Source organism: Bison bison, unplaced genomic scaffold (assembly GCF_000754665.1).
Source record: "Bison bison bison isolate TAMUID 2011002044 unplaced genomic scaffold, Bison_UMD1.0 scf7180017864181, whole genome shotgun sequence".
Taxonomy (NCBI): Eukaryota; Metazoa; Chordata; class Mammalia; order Artiodactyla; family Bovidae; genus Bison; species Bison bison.
The window spans coordinates 9,197,551-9,214,978 of NW_011494753.1; the positions used below are offsets into that span (position 1 = coordinate 9,197,551).

General features: G+C 51.8%; 1 protein-coding gene across 1 annotated transcript in view; it reads right to left on the reverse strand.

The window, feature by feature from the left end:
• Window positions 1–17,428, reverse strand: part of CCDC33 (coiled-coil domain containing 33) — a 94,704-nt gene that overhangs the window by 40,926 nt on the left and 36,350 nt on the right. The window contains 1 exon segment of the mRNA XM_010843413.1: window positions 5,257–5,363. Coding sequence (XP_010841715.1) covers window positions 5,257–5,363 — 107 coding nt within the window.

Consider the following 17,428-nt stretch of genomic DNA (forward strand, 5'->3'; position numbering starts at 1 on the left):
CCCCCCCCCACCTTCCAGGCCCCTGCACAGTTGGGCACACGGCTGGGCACCTGGCGCTGGGGCAAGTTCTTTTTTTCTGGCTGGTTGGAGAAACTGCTGATGGAGCTGCTGGAGAACAGAAATCTGGGCAATGGCAAGGGTTTTACAAGCCCCAGTGAGTGGAGCTGCTCTATCTGGAGGCTAACTGGGGCCCCTCATCTATTGCCTGGCTCAGCAGGAGGTGGGCTCAGGGTGTCTAGGGAGCGAGCAGGGAATGCTTACCAGTTGTTTGGAGTCTGAAGAGTTAGCATCTTTGGGATGGCTTAAAAAAATTATTTATTTATTGGGCTGTGCTGGGTCTTAGTTGTAACATGTGAGATCTAGTTCCCTGACTAGGGATTGAACCTGGGCCCCCTGTATTGGGAACTCAGAGTCTTAGCCACCGGACCATCAGGGAAGTCCCCTGGGATGACTCTTAATATCTCATTCTTCACCCTCACTCAAAAGCCTACCTCTTCCAAAGAAGGCTCCCTAGGCTGTTCAGAAGGGAAGTGAAGGCTTTCTTTAACTCTGCCCAGGAGTAACTCTGGACCCAAGGTCACACCCACAAGGCCCTGACCCGCGTGGGTCCACTCAGGACTGGAGCTTTGCACCTCTTGGACAGAATGGAACTTGAAAAGCCTGCGTCAAAATCAGGTGTCTTGAATGAAGGGAGGAAGAATTGACTGCCCTGAAGGCAGATCCAGGGGCACACTAGGGCACACGAGGGCACACGAGGGCAAGCGCGGCCAGTAAGGGAAAGGGGGTGTGGGGTTGGGACAGGCAGGCCCAGGGCAGCAGGGAGCATCAGTGGTATCCTCCTGGAAGAGGGGGCACAGGCCCTGGTCTCCTCCACTCCCTTCTCTGTTCCCAAGGTGATCCTTTCTCCAGAAAATGTTCAATTTCCTATTAGGCTCTGGAGGAAATCAGCGGCAGAATCGTTTCTGGGCTCTGGGGTGTGCTCAAGACCAGACACAAATTAATGACTCCTGGAATCAGGTTCAGATATAGCGGCTGAGAGCCGAGGGACACAGCCAATCATGTGCCCACCGCTGTCCCCCAGGCTCCGCTGCTGCTGACCGCTCCCTGACGGCACACCCAGGAGTCACACACCTGCAACGGTGCCACGGCCACCCAGATGTGTTCTAGTGCGGTCAGGTGTCTTTCCACATTCCGTGGCCACGTCTACAGGGTACATACTGCAGTCTTTGCCCACTGCCGTGCTTCATGGCTATGCCTTCCTCTACGCCGGGCTGTGTGATATCATTGTGTGGCTTGAGTCTATTGCTATGCTACGACACTCCACAGCCCCCTGGCCGTGGCCTATAGCTTGTCATTGTGCCTCTCGGTCACATGAGCTCACTGATTGCTATGTAATTTTGTTTGGTTGCTATGGAACAGCGACCCATTGCTGCATGCTCCCTGTCACGGAGCTGTGCACGGTTGCTACCCACCCACGGTCTAGTGCTTGTTCTTGGGCTCTGCTGGCTGCATGAATGCTTGTCTGGCTCCTGCGCTGGTCCTTCGAGGCTCTGGCTAAAGGCTTGGAACTGGAGTTGGGGACTGAGTCTCGGACTCAGCCAAGGCAGAGGTGGGAATGATTAGCATGGTAAATCTGTGCTGATAAGAGACAGAGAGAGAGACAGGAGAAGGATGCACTGGAGGATGGAGGCTGGGCTGGAGGGTAAAGGGAATGGAGCCAAAAGTCAGCAGAGAATAGGCTGGAAGCTGGGCGCGGGACAGGATGAATGGGAAAGGGAGACAGGCAGGCCTGTTGCCTGAATACTCTGAGTGTCTGAGGGATCCAGCGGTGTCAGGGTGGCCAAAGGGCCCAGGGCTGGATGTGTGGGCTTCTGCAGCCATCTGGTGTTCACTCGGCTGTGTGCAGGACACCCTGGGGTAGTGGAGTCAGGAACCTCGGGCAAGGGTCGTCCCACGGCTGGGCTTCCTCACTGACATCCTTTGCAAAATTAGGATATTGTCCTGGATACTCTCTCTAAGGTACTTTCTGATGCCCTTGCCCAGCTAGGAATTCTCTCACATGGTCCCCAAAGCATTCACCTACATCTGTGTAGGACCAGGCCTGCCCTGGGCCCTGGAGCTCAGAGATGAGGAAGCCAAAGTGTTCTTAGTTCAAGTCCTGGAAGGTGGTGGCTGAAGTTACTGAATTCAACAGGAAGGTAGGGCGAGAAGCCAGTGCTTGAGACCTTGCCAAGTACCTGGCAAGGGGGAGGATAGAGGACTGAGTCCGCCAGCGAGGGTGCTGCTGTGATACCCAGAGAGGGCATGCTGGAATTGGTTCTCCATATAGACCCAGCTCACAACACCTCTCACAGGGTACAGGGCACCCCTGAGCCCCCTTATTCATACTCAGAGCCTCCTCACATCCTGCCTTAGTGCTCTGCTGCTGCTGCTGCTGAGTTGCTTCAGTCGTGTCTAACTCTGTGCGACCCCATAGACGGCAGCGCACCAGGCTCCCCCGTCCCTGGGATTCTCCAGGCAAGAACACTGGAGTGGGTTGCCACTTCCTTCTCCAGTGCATGCAAGTGAAAAGTGAAAGTGAAGTCGATCAGTCGTGTCCGACTCTTAGCGACCCCATGGACTGCGGCCCACCATGGTCCTCCGTCCATGGGATTTTCCAGGCAAGAGTACTGGAGTGGGGTGCCATTGCCTTCTCCGGCCTTAGTGCCCTAGGGCCACTTATTTCTCCTCCTACCCTCTGTCACTAATGATATTCATTCAACCCCTCGCTCAAAAAGGGTTCCTCCTGGTGGCTAGCTTTGGCTTCTCAGGTGCAATCTGGACTCATCTCCACAGCTTAATCCTTAAGAGAAGATCAAGACTAGCTGGCCATACCCAAGTTATACTTGAAGTATTAAAGGATATTAAATATATATATATATATATAAAATGTTTAAATTTGCCCACCTATTGGATCCATCCTATATGTAAAGGCCCTTTCCCCTCAGCTCTGCTTTTTTTTCTCCTTCTTACCCCCATCATGGCCATTAAAACCAATGCATTTTGTATGCAGTATGAAAAGTCCAGCTCAGCCCATTCCAACCCTTTCTATTAATAAGTCATACCCTCCCCCACCAAACACAAAGACCATACTAAGTCGTCTCTATCCTTGTGCATGGGTGCCAAGTTGCTTCAGTCGTGTCCGACTCTTTGCGAGCCTATGAACTGTAGACCACCAGGCTCCTCTGTCCATGGGATTTCCCAGGCAAGAATACGGGAGTGGGTTGCCATTTCTTCTGCCAGGGGATCTTCCTGATCTGGAGATAAAATCTGTGTCTCTTAAGTCTCCTGCTTCGATAGGTCTTTACCACTAGCGCCACCTGGGAAGCCCCCATCTCTATCTAATTTCTTTCAAATAATCCAAAGCCACTGACTTCAGCTCAGACCTTGGATCCTCTGCCAAGCAGAAATGTTCACCAGACTCCAAACCAGAGAGGGCTGCCATGCACAGTACCCGGAGTGGGACCCATATGGCTCCCTCCTTGGTCCCACTGGGCCAGCACAGTGGCTGAGATGAGAGGCTCGTTCTGCTCCCTGGGGATGTGTGAGGTCTGCATCCAGCAGTAAGTAGGGTCTCACTAGGTGATGACCGAGGCTTGGCTGGCTCAGCACCCCAGGGGAGACCCCTGGAGCTGGAGGGGTGAGGAGAGGAGAGTGCCCTGGAGGGGTGAGGTCTCTTCAGGGTTGTGACCAGGGAGGGAATGCCTTTGCCTTTCTCCTTCCTCCTGGTCTGCCTTTCCCCTCCCATGGCACCTTCCCTTTTCCTTTCTTCCCTGTTTGTTTCCCCTCCTCCTTTCTCCACTGCACATCCTCTGCTCAGAGGCACAAGAGGGGTGTCACGAGGTCAGGCTGTGGGGGCAGCAGGCATTGGATTATTCACACTACCCAAAGTCTCCAAAGTCAGGCCTGAATCTTTATTTTCAACCCAACTGATGGGTGGGCTGGCAGGTCAGGCCCGAGAGTTGCTTTCCCAAGGGGCAGAGGTGAAAAGAGTCTAGAAGATGACCTGAGTGCTCTGGGTCTCCAGGGAGGGCACCGTTGGGGGTGGGCAGGGGTGCTCCACGTGGGGGCATCCTGGCATACCCAGCGGACGGCTCCCTTCCTATTGGTCTGATGGGACGTGTTCCAGGAAGGTGCAGAAGTGCCAGGGGAAGATGCGGAGGCTGTTGGTGGAAAGGCTTAAGTCCTGGGAAGAGGAGGCCCAGGGCTCCCCTAGGGGCCAGTGGCCTCGGCTTGGGCCTTTTCTCAGTGTCTTCCAGAGCAGGGTTCCCCATGGGGCCCGCTGGGGGGGAAGGGAAGAAGCCACGTATGAATTCACCCGTGGTGGCTGGGGCAGGACTTCAGTGGGGGCCCTGGACTGTGCTGTCTTTCCGGCAGCCAGTCTGGAGCTTTCTGCCTCAAGGGTCTGGGACTGGGTCATCCCTCATCCAAGGAAGGCATCATTTCAGCCACCTGCACCATCCCTCTCCCAGCGTCTGATCAACAGGAAGCCAGACCAACTCCCAGGATTAAGGGCAGGGACTCTGTGACCCAAGACCGAGTCTCCTTTTCTTTGAGCCCCAGTTTCCTCTTTCAAAAGTTCAAACTGGTCTCTTGGGGGCTTCCCATTACCCAGAGGGCGAGCTCCCAAGGAAGTTCTGAGTTGATGGCAACTTGAGTCAGAGGAAGGAACCCCGTCTTACAAGTGTGGCAGGGGGTTTGTTTGGAAAGAAATCCCTTGTGTGTGTGCTCAGTCGTGTCTGACTCTTTGCAACCCCCTGGACTGTAGCCCATCAGGCTCCTCTGTCCATGGAATTTTCCAGGCAAGGATACTGGAGTGGGTTCCCATTTCCTCCTCGAGGGGAATCTCCCTGACCCAGGGATCAAACCCAGGTTTCCTGCCTTGCAGGCAGATTCTTTACCACTCTGCCACCGGGGAAGCGCAAATGGGAGTTCCATTCAAAAGGGAAAGAGACTAGGTAAAATGAAGAATTCACCTGTTTAGGGTGACTCACATACAGAAGGAGCCTTCCCTTTAGGGAAGGTCCACTGGCCACCTAGGAGTGAACAGCCCACAGGTAGCGGGCAAGCCCCTTCCCCAGGTCCTATCCCCACTCTGGCCCTCCTAGCCCTGGCGGGAAGGGGACACATTCACCACTTCTCGGGACACCTTGGGCACCTGAGACTCGGCCTCTGTTTCTGGGATGTGATGGACCCGATCGTGGAGCTCACCATGGCCTTGGACCAGAACTCACGGATGGCACCCAGCTTCTCATCTAAGATCTTGGGGCCCAGGACGGGCAGGCCACTGCTGTAGTTTGGTGTCAAGAAGTTTTCCAGTCTTTGTGGAGAGAAGGTGCAGAGACGTGGCTCTGTGACTTTTCTACCATAAACGTGCCCTTCCACCCCCCCAAGCCACTCCTGTTTATGGCTCAGGAGGCCTGCATGCCTGGCCCCTGTCTACCTCCTACCACCTGCCTCCTGCTCACTGCGCCCTAACCACACTATCTTTGCCTTTCCTCCAATGAGTCAAGCTCTTTCCTGCTTCAGGGCCTTTGCATCTGCTGTTCTCTCTACCTGGAGAGTCCCTTACATCTTTGCATGGCTATCCACTTCTCATCATTCAGGTCTCAGCCCAGATGGGATCTTCTCAGAGAGGCCCTGCCTTGGAAATAGAGGCCCATCCCACCCAAAGTAACCCTTCCTCCAATACATTCTATTCACACTATCCCATTTTACTGTCTTCACAGTATTTACCAGAAAATTCATTTTCAAAAAATGTGTTTACTTGTTCACTGTCTGCCTCCCTCCTCCACTCTCCACACTAGAATGCAAGTTACTAGTGAACAGGGACCCCATTTATCCCGAGGGTCTGCCTCACTGTAGGTACTCAAGAAGTATCTGTGGTTTTTTTAGTATTTATTTTATTTATTTGGTGTGCTGGGTCTTAATTGTAGCACCTGGGATCTTTAATCTTTGCTGCAGGGTGTGGGATCCTTAGTTGTGGCATGTGGGATCTAGTTCTCTGACCAGGGATCACACCCAGCCCCCTGCATTGGGAGCATGGAATCTTAGCCACTGGACCACCAGGGAAATCTAAGAAAATATTTGTTGAAAGAATAAATAAATTGTGCCATCTATGACTCCAACCCTTGGTTCAATAACAGATTTGAAAATCTCTCTGCTCCTTTGATATCCTTTGCTTTGTAGACTTGCTTTCCTTTCCATCTTCTCATCTCATCCTCTTATCTTCTCTACTCTGATGGGCCTCTTTCTCCATCCATGTTGTTTTTCCTAATTCTCTTCTTCCTCCCTTGGCATGACTAATACTCCCATCTCTGCTTATCCAGAATTTAACCCCACTCAAATACCAGCCCCTCCAAGAAGCCTTGAGAGTCCCTTGGACAGCAAGGAGATCAAAGTAGTCAATCCTAAAGGAAATCAACCCTGAATATTCATTGGAAGTGCTGAAACTGAAGCTCCAACACTTTGGCCACCTGAAGCAAAGAGCAGGTTCGTTGGAAAAGACCCTGATGCTAGGAAAGATTGAGGGCAGAAGGAGAAGGGAGCAACAGAGGATGAGATGGTTGGATGGCATCACTGACTCAATGGACATGAGTCTGAGCAAACTCAGGGAGACAGTGAAGGACAGGGAAGCCTGGCGGGCTGTAGTCCATGAGGTTGAAAAGAGCTGGACATGACTTAGCAACTGAACAACAGCAACGACCAGCAACAACCCTCGATGGCCTCCACCCACACTTGCTTGAAGCTTTTCTGGGTTCACCCAGCCCAGCAGCTGGCTTTTTCTGCTCTCACAAGCATATGTGTTAAGTCGCTTCAGTTGTGTCCAACTCTGCGGTGCTATGGACTATAGCCCACCAAGCTCCTCAGTCCATGGGATTCTCCAGGCAAGAATACTGTCTTGGGTTGCTGTGCCCTCCTCCAGGGGATCTTCCCAACCCAGGGATTGAACCTGCATCTCTTACATCTCCTGCATTGGCAAGCGGGTTCTTTACCACTGGAGCCACCTTGGGAAGCTTTCTTCTCTCACACTTTCCTCCAATTCTAGGTTTATTTGCCACTTCTGTTTTTCTGGCAAAACTTTAAGTTGCTCAGGCTTAGGGATATGTCTCATACTCCCTGTGGGGAGAGATTACTTGAAAGCTCTGTTGAAAATCCATGTTAGCCTCCAAAATGTGCCCACTGTTCAAAGAACTGTGTAGTCAGTCTGAAGTTTGTAGGGACCTCAACAGTGACCCATTTCCACCCTACTTCAGCTGTTGGAATCCTGTCTTGGCCACACAGGGGACAAATTATTCCACTGTCTAGAGTGTTGTGCTAGAAGCAAATTGAACAACGGGCACCATGCCAACCAGGACAAACGTGCTCAAGGTTAGACATGCTCGAATGTCTGACATTGAACAAAACAGAATGAATGCAGGTGGTCCTCTCTTTAAGTGGATGCTTTATATGAAAATCCACACGTATGAACCAGATGAGGTAGGACAACGACCCTTCCCATTACGTGTGCACGCGTGCATGCATGCTCAGTTGCTAAGCTGGTTCTGACTCTGTGACCCCATGGACTATGTAGCCCACCAGGCTCCTCTGTCCATGGGATTTCCCAGGCAAGAATACTGGAGTGTGTTGCCATGTCTTTCTCCAGGGGATCTTCTCGATCCAGGGATAGAACCTCTTTTCCTGCACTAGCAGGCAGATTCTTTTACCACTGAGCGACCAGAGAAGCCCATTACCTTTAAAAAGAAATGTGGTGGGGATTTCCCCGGAGGTCCAGTGGTAAAGGACCACCTCCCAATACAAGGGACAAGGGTTTGATCCCTGGTCGGGGAACTAAGAGCCCACATACCGAGGGGCGACTAAGCCCAAGCATCACAACTACTGAGTCCCTACACTATGGAATCCATGAGTCACAACTAGAGAGAAGCCTGTGCACCACAACGAAGATCCGGTACCCCGCAAACTAAGACTCAATGCAGCCAAATAAATACATAGATAAGTCGATGTTTTTTAAAAAAAAATAAAATAAATTTGGTGTGCAGAACTTCATTAACAAGAAGCATTTTCAGGCTTGTATAAGTAGATTAAGGGACATTCATACAAGTACAGAGGTATCCTGTCCAGTCTGGGCCTCACCCCTACCTCCCTCCACCATCAAATGGGTACCAGGAGAAAGCTGCTGTATGAAGACTCCGGATGGGAAGAGTCAAGCACTGGGTGACCTCGAGGCTGACTTTGGCACGGACTGCACTTCATAACCAAGACTTCAGGGGCTGTTTTGTCCCTGGATATGAGGCCTGGCTGTCTCTCTCATCGACTCCTCTCAGTAAGTTTCATTCGTTCAGAGATTCCCCACTGAACATGCCCTCTGTATAGCATCTGAGTCAGATGCTTTGGGGTTTTCTGGTCGTCTGTGTGTTTTAGATAGGAGAAAGCACCACGTCTGTCTCTTGTTCGGAACAGCTGAACACCAGACTGGCTGTAGCAGAAAAATGGCAGAATGTATACTGGATGGATGGATAGGCGGGAGGATGCAGGAGAGAGGGAAGGAAAGAATAGCTAGCCAGAGCAAAGAGCAACTCCCCATTGACCAAGTGGCCCCTGGGACTGGGGTGAGATGCTGATTCAGGACCTATAATGACATTTCTCCTCATTTCCAGGCAGAAAGCCAATCTGGATGCCCTGGATTTCATAGACTGCCATCTAATCCAGTTAGGGGAGGAAGTAGAAGTAATGAAATCAAGGGCGAGGTCTCCAGAGGTGCCCCCGTCAGTTCTGAAAGCAGGGACACATTGCTGAGAGAGTCCCTCCCCCCACAACCTGCCGGCCTGATAGCCACCCTGTGTGGTCCCAGTACCAGGTGGGTCAATTTGGTGACCCAGAGCCAACACTTACTGGCCCCCTGATCCGGGCTGGCCACTCACCAGGTACTATTTTTATGTGGATTCTGAAATGTATTATGTATAATTCATTTAATTTCATCACAAAGATAAACACGCGACAGACCCCTCGATCCAAACCACCCTATCAGTTGCTGGTGGGCAGAGGGGTTGTTCCAAGGAGGAGGGAAGGAAAGCCAGGCTATTTACTGACTTCAGTCTGTCCTGCCCGTCATACCCGCTGTGGACTCCTCTCGGCTCTTTCTATAGCCTCTGCCAGACTTAGTTCCTGCTCTGTCCTCTCCTTGGCTGGCCCTGGCCTCTACCTGTTTCCACGGCTGCTTTATGCCAGTACCTCCTCAGCCCCTACTGCTGCAGCCCTGCTGCCCACATTTCCAATCCTTGCCCCCGTCAGCTTTGCCAAGATTCCTCCTATCCTGGGGGTTGGGGCAAGGCGGGTGGGAGACTTTTCCAGAAAAATCTTTTTCATTTCCACATAATGCAGGCTCCGAAGGGAAGGTCAGAGGCAGTTGTTCTAGTCATGTTGATGTAAGGGGCCCCAGGACCACCATAGCACCTCACATAGTGCTTAAATTCTCCCCAGTCGTTCCCTTTCTTTAGGGCCAACACTGCCTGCCCACAGTTTGGGGAGGGGGTCGTGCCCTCCTCTCCTCGCTCCTCATGGGATGGAACTTGTCTGACACTACAGGTAGAAGCCAGGCTGCAGGTAGCAGTGAGCCAGGCTGCAGCAGTGCTAAAACGGGGATGGAAAGAGGGTGGGGCTTTGAGGACTAGCTCTTCCATACTCAGGTTCAGCCTTGCCTTGCTCTCCCCGCTTCTTCCAGGTGGGGGAGGAAGCTGCTGGTTCACCCCCACAAGGCTGCTTATTTGCTTTGCTATTGGTAAGCTTGGCCCTGCCTGCGGAGGAAGCTTGGGGCTGACAAGTGGCCCCTCGCTCTGTGGCTCCATGGCTACAGCATGTCCTGCTTCATTAATGCTATAATTGGGAGACTTACTTTGAAAGCTCAAAGTGATGCACAGCCGTGCACTGGCTCAGACTCAGCGCCCAGCCCATTGCTCCTTGTCTTGCTGCAGCTGCCCCACACCACATGAGGCATGGAGGGGAGAAGACACCCCTTCTTTATCCTTCTCAGCCCTCGCTGTTGCCTGCAGAGGAGGGTCTGTTGAGACAGACCAGGCCAATAGCATTAACAGGCTCAAGGTGTCTTGGGTCACTTGTCCTCCCCCCTCCCCTAACATCTTCTGCCTCCCTCCTACTCAGTTCATCCCCTAGATCCCTGATCATGCAAAATGCAACAGTTCCAACCTGCCCTGGCAATTACAGACTAGCTGGGTTGCAGCTGCTGTCCTCGGTTCTGAAAGTGCCTGTCTTGAGGCCTGCCTGCCTCTCGCCCCGCCCAGAACCTTCTTGCTGGAGCGCACAGGCTCTTAATTCAATTAGCTGGCCCTGAACCCTCCCCAGGGAGCCTGAAGCGGAAACTGACAAATTCTGTTTAACAAAGACATTTGTCCCCCGCCCTACTGGCTTTGGGCTCTGCCTGCCTGTATCCTGCTCATTAGGTATCTAACAAAGTGCGTCCCAAGAAATCTGCTTCCAATCGCTAGTAATTCAGGAGGCCTGATGCAATTTTCTCCCTGATAAGGGTGTCTCGCCCGCTGGCAAGCGCTGTAATGAGCCCTGTGCAGTGGATCCCCCGTCAGTTGCGCTTTGTCATTTCCTGTGGCTGCAGTTGTAGGTTCTTATCTCTTCAGTGGAAGGCGAGGCTCAGCAACGGGTCCCTCCAAGAGGGCTTGCCGCCTCCCCTGAATATCGAAAGCCTCATTTATGACAAACCATGTGGCCTGGCAGCTGCAGTGGGGTTTGAAGTTCTGAGTCTGTCTGCCGGCCAAGAAAGGCCCAAGTGTTAATCCTCACTGGGGCCATGATTCATTCTCCAGAAAATGGTGTCACAGGGTTAATCTAAAAGCAAGTTGTGGGGTCAGAGGAGGGAAGCCAGTGATAAAGATTTTTAAAAAATTCTGGCAGGGATTTTAGTATTAAATAGAGCCCTGCCTATGGCTCAGTGGATAAGCTGTGGGCTTTCTCTTGTTAGCCTGAAATCTTGTCCTTCTGCGCTGAATCTTTCCCCTTGGGTTCCCTCTATTCGTATCTAGAGAGATCCTTCCAATGTATAGATCTTACTGCTGATCAAACATCTTCCTCAGCTTCCTATTGTGTGTCTACGTGTGTTAGTCACTCAGTCATGTCCGACTCTTTGGTACTGTGGACTGTAGCCAGTCAGGCTCCTCTGTCCATGGAATTCTCCAGTCAAGAATTTTGGAGTGGGTTGTCATTTCTTTTTCCAGGGGATCTTCCTGAACCAGGTATCAAACCTGGGTCTCCGGCATTGCTGGCAGATTCTCTACTGTCTGAGTCACCAGGGAAGGCCAGCTTCCTACTACTATATGACAAAGTCTAAACTTTATATCCTGGCATCCAGACACTCCGCAATCTAGGCCTCATCTAACTCTCCAGTCTTGCTGCCCACAACAGTCCCCTCACGTCCCGTGCGCTCCAGACATGCTTTTGGGGCTTTGCACTTGTGGTTCCTCTGTCTTGCCCACTTCCAAGCCACTCTTTGAGGCAGAGTGTAAACCATGCTTCTCTATGACTCGTCCCCTGTGCTCAATGCACCTACCTTAACTAGAACCCTTCGGAAGATGGATACTGATGATCTTTTGGAGTGCTTTACTGCTTGGTGCAGGTTAGGGATCTAATAAACGGTTGATGAATTCATGCCTGAATGACCTCAGCTGGACCCAGGGCACACATGGTTTGGCTGAAAGGACATCTAGACTGTGGTAGTCTGGCTCTGAGATAGGGAAAAACCCAAGAGCAGCCTCCACTTTCTAAGAAATTTGGTCTGAAAGTTGCCGCCCAGTCTTACTTCCCCACCTCCCCTTCTTCAATCCATCAGCTATGCATTGGGCTCATGGGAAGAGCAGAGCAGGCCAGGCGAAGGCCCAAATGTCCAGTTTCCAAGTCTGTATCCTGACTCAATCCATTCCATCTGTGGCTGGGAGTCGTAGGCTCACATTCAAGGCAGCACAGGGTGATCAGGGAGGCATTCAGGATAAGCCTGCAGTGTGGCTCTGGGTTCAGCTATGACTTCCCTGGCCTGGGAGCTCACAGGTCTTCATTTTCTCTATCTTCTCTCCAGCCCCCAGCTCAGGGCTCTGGCCTCCGGAGACGTGATTGTCTGTCTGTTCTGCGTTTCTTCATTCCCTGAAAAATTGCTGTGAGACCAAATGTGGTGCTGGTGACGTTTATCTTCAGCACTCGACAAGGCCTCCTGATGTCCTTATGGATGGGAATCTGGTGGAGCAGCTGTCATGAGGGGCGGGCGCTGAGTGATGGATTAGCAGGGCTCTGTCGTTCCCCTCCCCCAGGAGCCTTGTCCTCATCTCTGATGAGTTCAGCGTGTTTGTCAGCGACTTGGGTGAACAATAGGAAGTACTCACTTTACTGAGCATCTGCAAGACCCTGTGCTGGGCACTTACACGTGCTTCCTCATTCAATGTTCACTACATTCCTGGCCGGTAGGGATCACAGCCCCTTTCTATAGATGAGTAAAGTAAAGCTCAAGGTGGCTAAGATTGAGTGGAAGATTCAGAACTCAAACCCAGTTCTAAGGATGCATCTTTTTTTTTTACTGCACATTGCAGCAAAGTGTCCTAACCATGTCGACAGATGACCTGGAGCTTGGAGTGGGGTGGGGGTGGGGCTGTGAACTTGTGATCCATAATGAAATCAGAGTCCAGAATGATCTCAAGTCCAGATAATATGCCGAGACAAAGAAGGTGAAATACCGCAGTGAAGAGAAGCCCTGCCTAAGTTCGAAATGGAGCAGCAGATGGTCAAGGTGGAGATGTGCTGCCTGACAATGGCTCACATACCAGACTGGACTCCTTGGCTCTAAAGGGACCCCCACAGCCTTGGTTAGTAATCAAATAAGGCAAATGATAGACTTCGGCTGTACCAAAGAGGAGAAAGTGTTTGCAGAAAAAGGGTGCTGGTCCTATTCCACCCACCAATACGGATCCAGTTCCACAGTTTGCAGGGGACACTTTAAGAGGAGTGTTGGCAAGGTGAGGTGACCAGGAGGATGAGAAGCAAAACACTCAGTGTGACCAAGGACAGTCAGAGGAAGGAGAGTTGGTCAGGCTGGAGATGACACAAGTTTGCAAACAACAACAGGGCTGACATGGGCATGGGAGCTGATTTCTCCGGAGCCGATCTCAGAAGGGAAAAGGCAGGACTGGGAGAGGCACCTGGAGAGAGGTAGGGAGGGAGAGGTCTATAAGGGAACTGATGGAGACTGGAGAGGGCTTCCTGAGAGATAGTGAGCTCCCTGTCATGAGAAGTGAGCAAGCAGAGTCTGTCAAACCTTGTGTGTTGGAGGGAGTGTCAAATGTCCTCTCTGAGGCAGGGAGCAGGGTGGGAAGGTTGAATCATAACCAACAGCCTGTGGAGGGAGTATGGAGCACCGCTGGGAGGGGTTCAGGCACTGTGAAAAGCAGGCAGGAGCCTCTTATGGTGGGATGGTGAACCCTGCCCCAACACTGAGCACCTGTGAGCCAAGGCCCAGGCGAGCCCTGGAAAAGCACAGGCTCTCACCTCTCACGTATCTGTCTCCAGCTTCCTTTGGTTGTATGGCAAGATCTCTGAATTGGGCCTAGAGTCTGAGCAAGTGGGGAAAGGGTGCCTGGGAACTGGAGACAGACAGACAATTTCTCTGTCTCCTGCCATGTGGCCTGGGAGAATGGGAGGACAGGGAGGGAGGGGCTCAGAGTGAGGCTCGGGGCTGGGGGTAGGGCAGGGAAGACAGTCAGGGATGTTGTGAGGTTGAAAGAGGGGAAAGAGTGTTTTTTCTCTGGATTCGCCATTGTCCTTACAGTAGCATTTTCAAAGCTGAAGTCCTGGGGGTGGAACTGAAGCTCCTGGAGGATAGAAGTGACTGAGGAGGCAGCTGTGCTACCCTGGACACGGGGTCTTCTGGGCAGCTGGGCTTGGTGAGGAAATGGAGGTGAGCTTGTGTTGGGGCTTCTCTGAGGACCAGCCCCTGGGCTGTCATGTGCGGTTTCCAAAAATCCATAAAAATTCATCAGAAGTCCGCATGGTTCTGCCTGTCGCCTGCCCTCCACTCCACATTTGCGAAACAGCCACTTGTCCCCACTCTGGGCTGGTCTCCAGAGAGAGCTTTGTAAGTGGGTTGAATAAAAGCAGCAGGGTAGCCTTTTGCATGGCATCAAAGCCCTGCCCCCCACCTTGAGAAGAACAAAGAGGGGGAAGGTCAGATCAGATGGGACTGTGGGAGCCACCCACAGTGGGGAGAGCAGGGGTCATCTCCTCGTCTCCTTCGATGTACCTCATCTGTGACAAACCCAAGGAAGCAGTGGGTTTTGAATTCTCCAGCGACTCTCAGGGCTATGGGCTAACGAGAGTGGCTACCCACCCGAGAGGCCCTAACTTGCCTGGTGACCTGGCACCCTGTTTTGGCAAGACTCTAGGTCCCAAATCCCAGCCCCAAGAGAACAGCCAGATGACAGCAAGGACTTGTCCCACCTCGTAGGGAGGCATATTTCCAGGCAAGGAGTCAGGAGCTGACACAATGAGCTCCTACTGTGTGCAAGCCAGGCTCCTATCCACATAGTCAGCCTAGGAAACCCAGTCAGTGATCTTACTTCAAAGAGGCTGTCTGCAAGCTGCAGGGCACCCAGGATGCTGTGGGATCCAGAAACCAGTTCATTAAAACAGGCAGACTGCTTAGCCCGGAGAAGCCCAGACTCCTGGGAGACAGATTGCACTCTTCAAAGAGAAGAGGCCAAGATCAGAGATGGAATGGAGGAGGCTATGGGTTTATTCATGTATGTATATGTGGAGTGGCCATTGACTCCTGGGTTCTCAGAGTCGAATAGACCTCCAAGGTGAACTCCCGCTGAGTAGGCCACGAAGAGAAGTTTTCCAAATATATGCAGACATCCATGGTTTCCTAGTTTTTTGTATCTGCTGCTGCTAAGTCGCTTCAGTAGTGTCCGACTCTGTGCGACCCCATAGACGGCAGCCCACCAGGCTCCCCTGTCCCTGGGATTCTCCAGGAAAGAACACTAGAGTGGGTTGCCATTTCCTTCTCCAATGCGTGAAAGTGAAGTCGCTCAGTCGTGTCCGACTCTAGCGACCCCATGGACTGCAACCTACCAGGCTCCTCTGTCCATGGGATTTTCCAGGTAAAAGTACTGGAGTGGGGTGCCATTGCCTTCTCCTTTTTTGTATCTATGTGTAGTTATATGTGTATGTACTCATCTACACACATACACAACTCCAGCTTAAGACAGGTCACTCTAAGCAGCAGGTGTCCATTGAGGAGTTCCATCAGAGGGAAAAAGCTTAACCTGTCACCAGCAGAACCTGCTTCAAGCCCAGTACCCCAAACCAGGGAACTGCTCCTTCTTGCCATTGACTGTGATGGCAGGCTTTGTTGTGTAGTCTGCCCACCAGCGTGCTGGAGGGCTCAGAAGGAGGCTTGCTGGGGTTGCGTAGTGGCTCCAGAGGGCAGAGTCAGCAGCCTGGGCAGAGGAAGAGCCCCTAGAGGCAGGGTGGGCTCAATATGGAGTGAGCACTTCTATCAGCTGTAGCCACTGAACTGTGAGACTGGCTGCTTCTGGAGGCAGTGAGCTCCCAGACTGGGCAGAGCAAGAGGAAGAGGTTGGGATGACCATCGTGGTGGGCAGCATCACAGAGATTCCTGTCCAGATGAGCTGTTGAGAGACACTTTTGTGGTCTCTGCCTATTTGGAAGTTCCACAGTGTTGTTCCTGGAGCTCTGAGAATGGATGATATGGAAGCTGTGGCTGTGAGGAAACTGTGTTTATCAGAAGGTCAAGTAACCAGGATGGCCTGTGCCCAAACTTGCAGGACACGTACGTTCTCAGGGAAGAGGCTGGAATGCAGAGATGAAGGCTGCGTGACTCCCACCACAAATCGGTGGACAGCACCTTAGGTGGATCAATAAGATGGAAGGAACCCAGTCTTCTCTGACATAGCAGCTTGGCTGGTAACCTTGCTCAGAGAGCCCATCAGATGCAAACAGCCTGTCCAAACACTCCCTATCATGTCAACTCATTTGGGGTTCATCCGGCCTCGTATCCTGAACTGATATCTGCTCGTGAATTGATTTGCTCATTGTCTGGTCCACACTCCCTTCTCTCTAAGAATATAAGCTTTGTGAAGACAGGGCCTTTTCTCATCTTTTTCGGTGTAAGGCCCATAAACCTAGGACAGTATCGATTACACAGCAGGTGCTCAGCAAAGACTTGCCGTCGCATGGAAAACGGTGGCGGTGTTATAGTAAAGACAATGGTGAGGAGTGGAGCGGGGACGCGTCCTTTAGGCGGAGCTGCTATACCCTCTGATCTCTTCATCAACACTCTCCTACCACCCTTAGGGAGGAGGACGCCAAAGGGCTCTGACACTAGCAAAGAGCCATGTCCATGCCTGAGGAGGGTGAATTCAAGGCAGGCGGGCTCCTTGTCTGCCTGCTCCTCCCTCTCCTCATTGCAGTCCACAAGGGCCTCTGAAATTCTAGTCCTCGTCAAATATATGTGGGATAAAAGAATGAATGATTGGGTTACCAAGCCTGCAGGAACCTTATGCCAAAGCCAACCATGTTAGCTCTTCATATTCAGGCCTCCACATTGGACTTCAAGATTCTAGAATCAAAGCGAGTCAGTTATTGGCCAATTCTCAGATGGTTTCGCCAAGAAACAGTTTAACCACAAAAAGATTGCGCTTCTGTGTGCGCCAATGCCGGTGTGAAAACATCTGTGTGTCAGTTTGCCTGTGTGTGGGGGGGCATGCATCTGTATGCATTAAATGTGTACACCCTTGCAGAGAGGTGTGTAAGTTTGTGTGTGCACGTCTCTGCATATGTGGTTGTCTGTGTGTGTGTTTTCAAATGCGATTGTGTGAGAGCATGTGTAGAGCTGTGTGTGTATGAACACTTGGCTGCAGAATCTGAATTTCCTTCAGTACTGTTTTCCTGGTCCACACCCAATCTTGATCCCTTTCTTTTCCTTTCTTCTCGGAAATCCATTACTGAAAGGTTTTTTTTTTTTTTAACCCACCTCCAGGGGGAGGGGGCTGGGAGAAGGGGAAGCTAAAATCACAAGGCCCAGATCAAAACACTCAGCAGCTAAATGAATTCGGCAGCATTTTCCCGCATGACTTGGAGGGATAATTTAGTGAGGCCGCCAGCTGGAAGGAAAGGGATTAATTCTGCACTTAGCACAGCTCCAGTGAATAATTCATCACTGAGACCTTTGTGCCCAGCCCCTGGGCGATGGAGGAAACATCCTGCCCACCTGCCTGTTGCCTGCCGGGTCCCCCAGTGCCCTGACCAGCAGCACGTGACGCTCCTTTCCTTCCTCAGGACACATGTGCTCCAGTAAATGGGT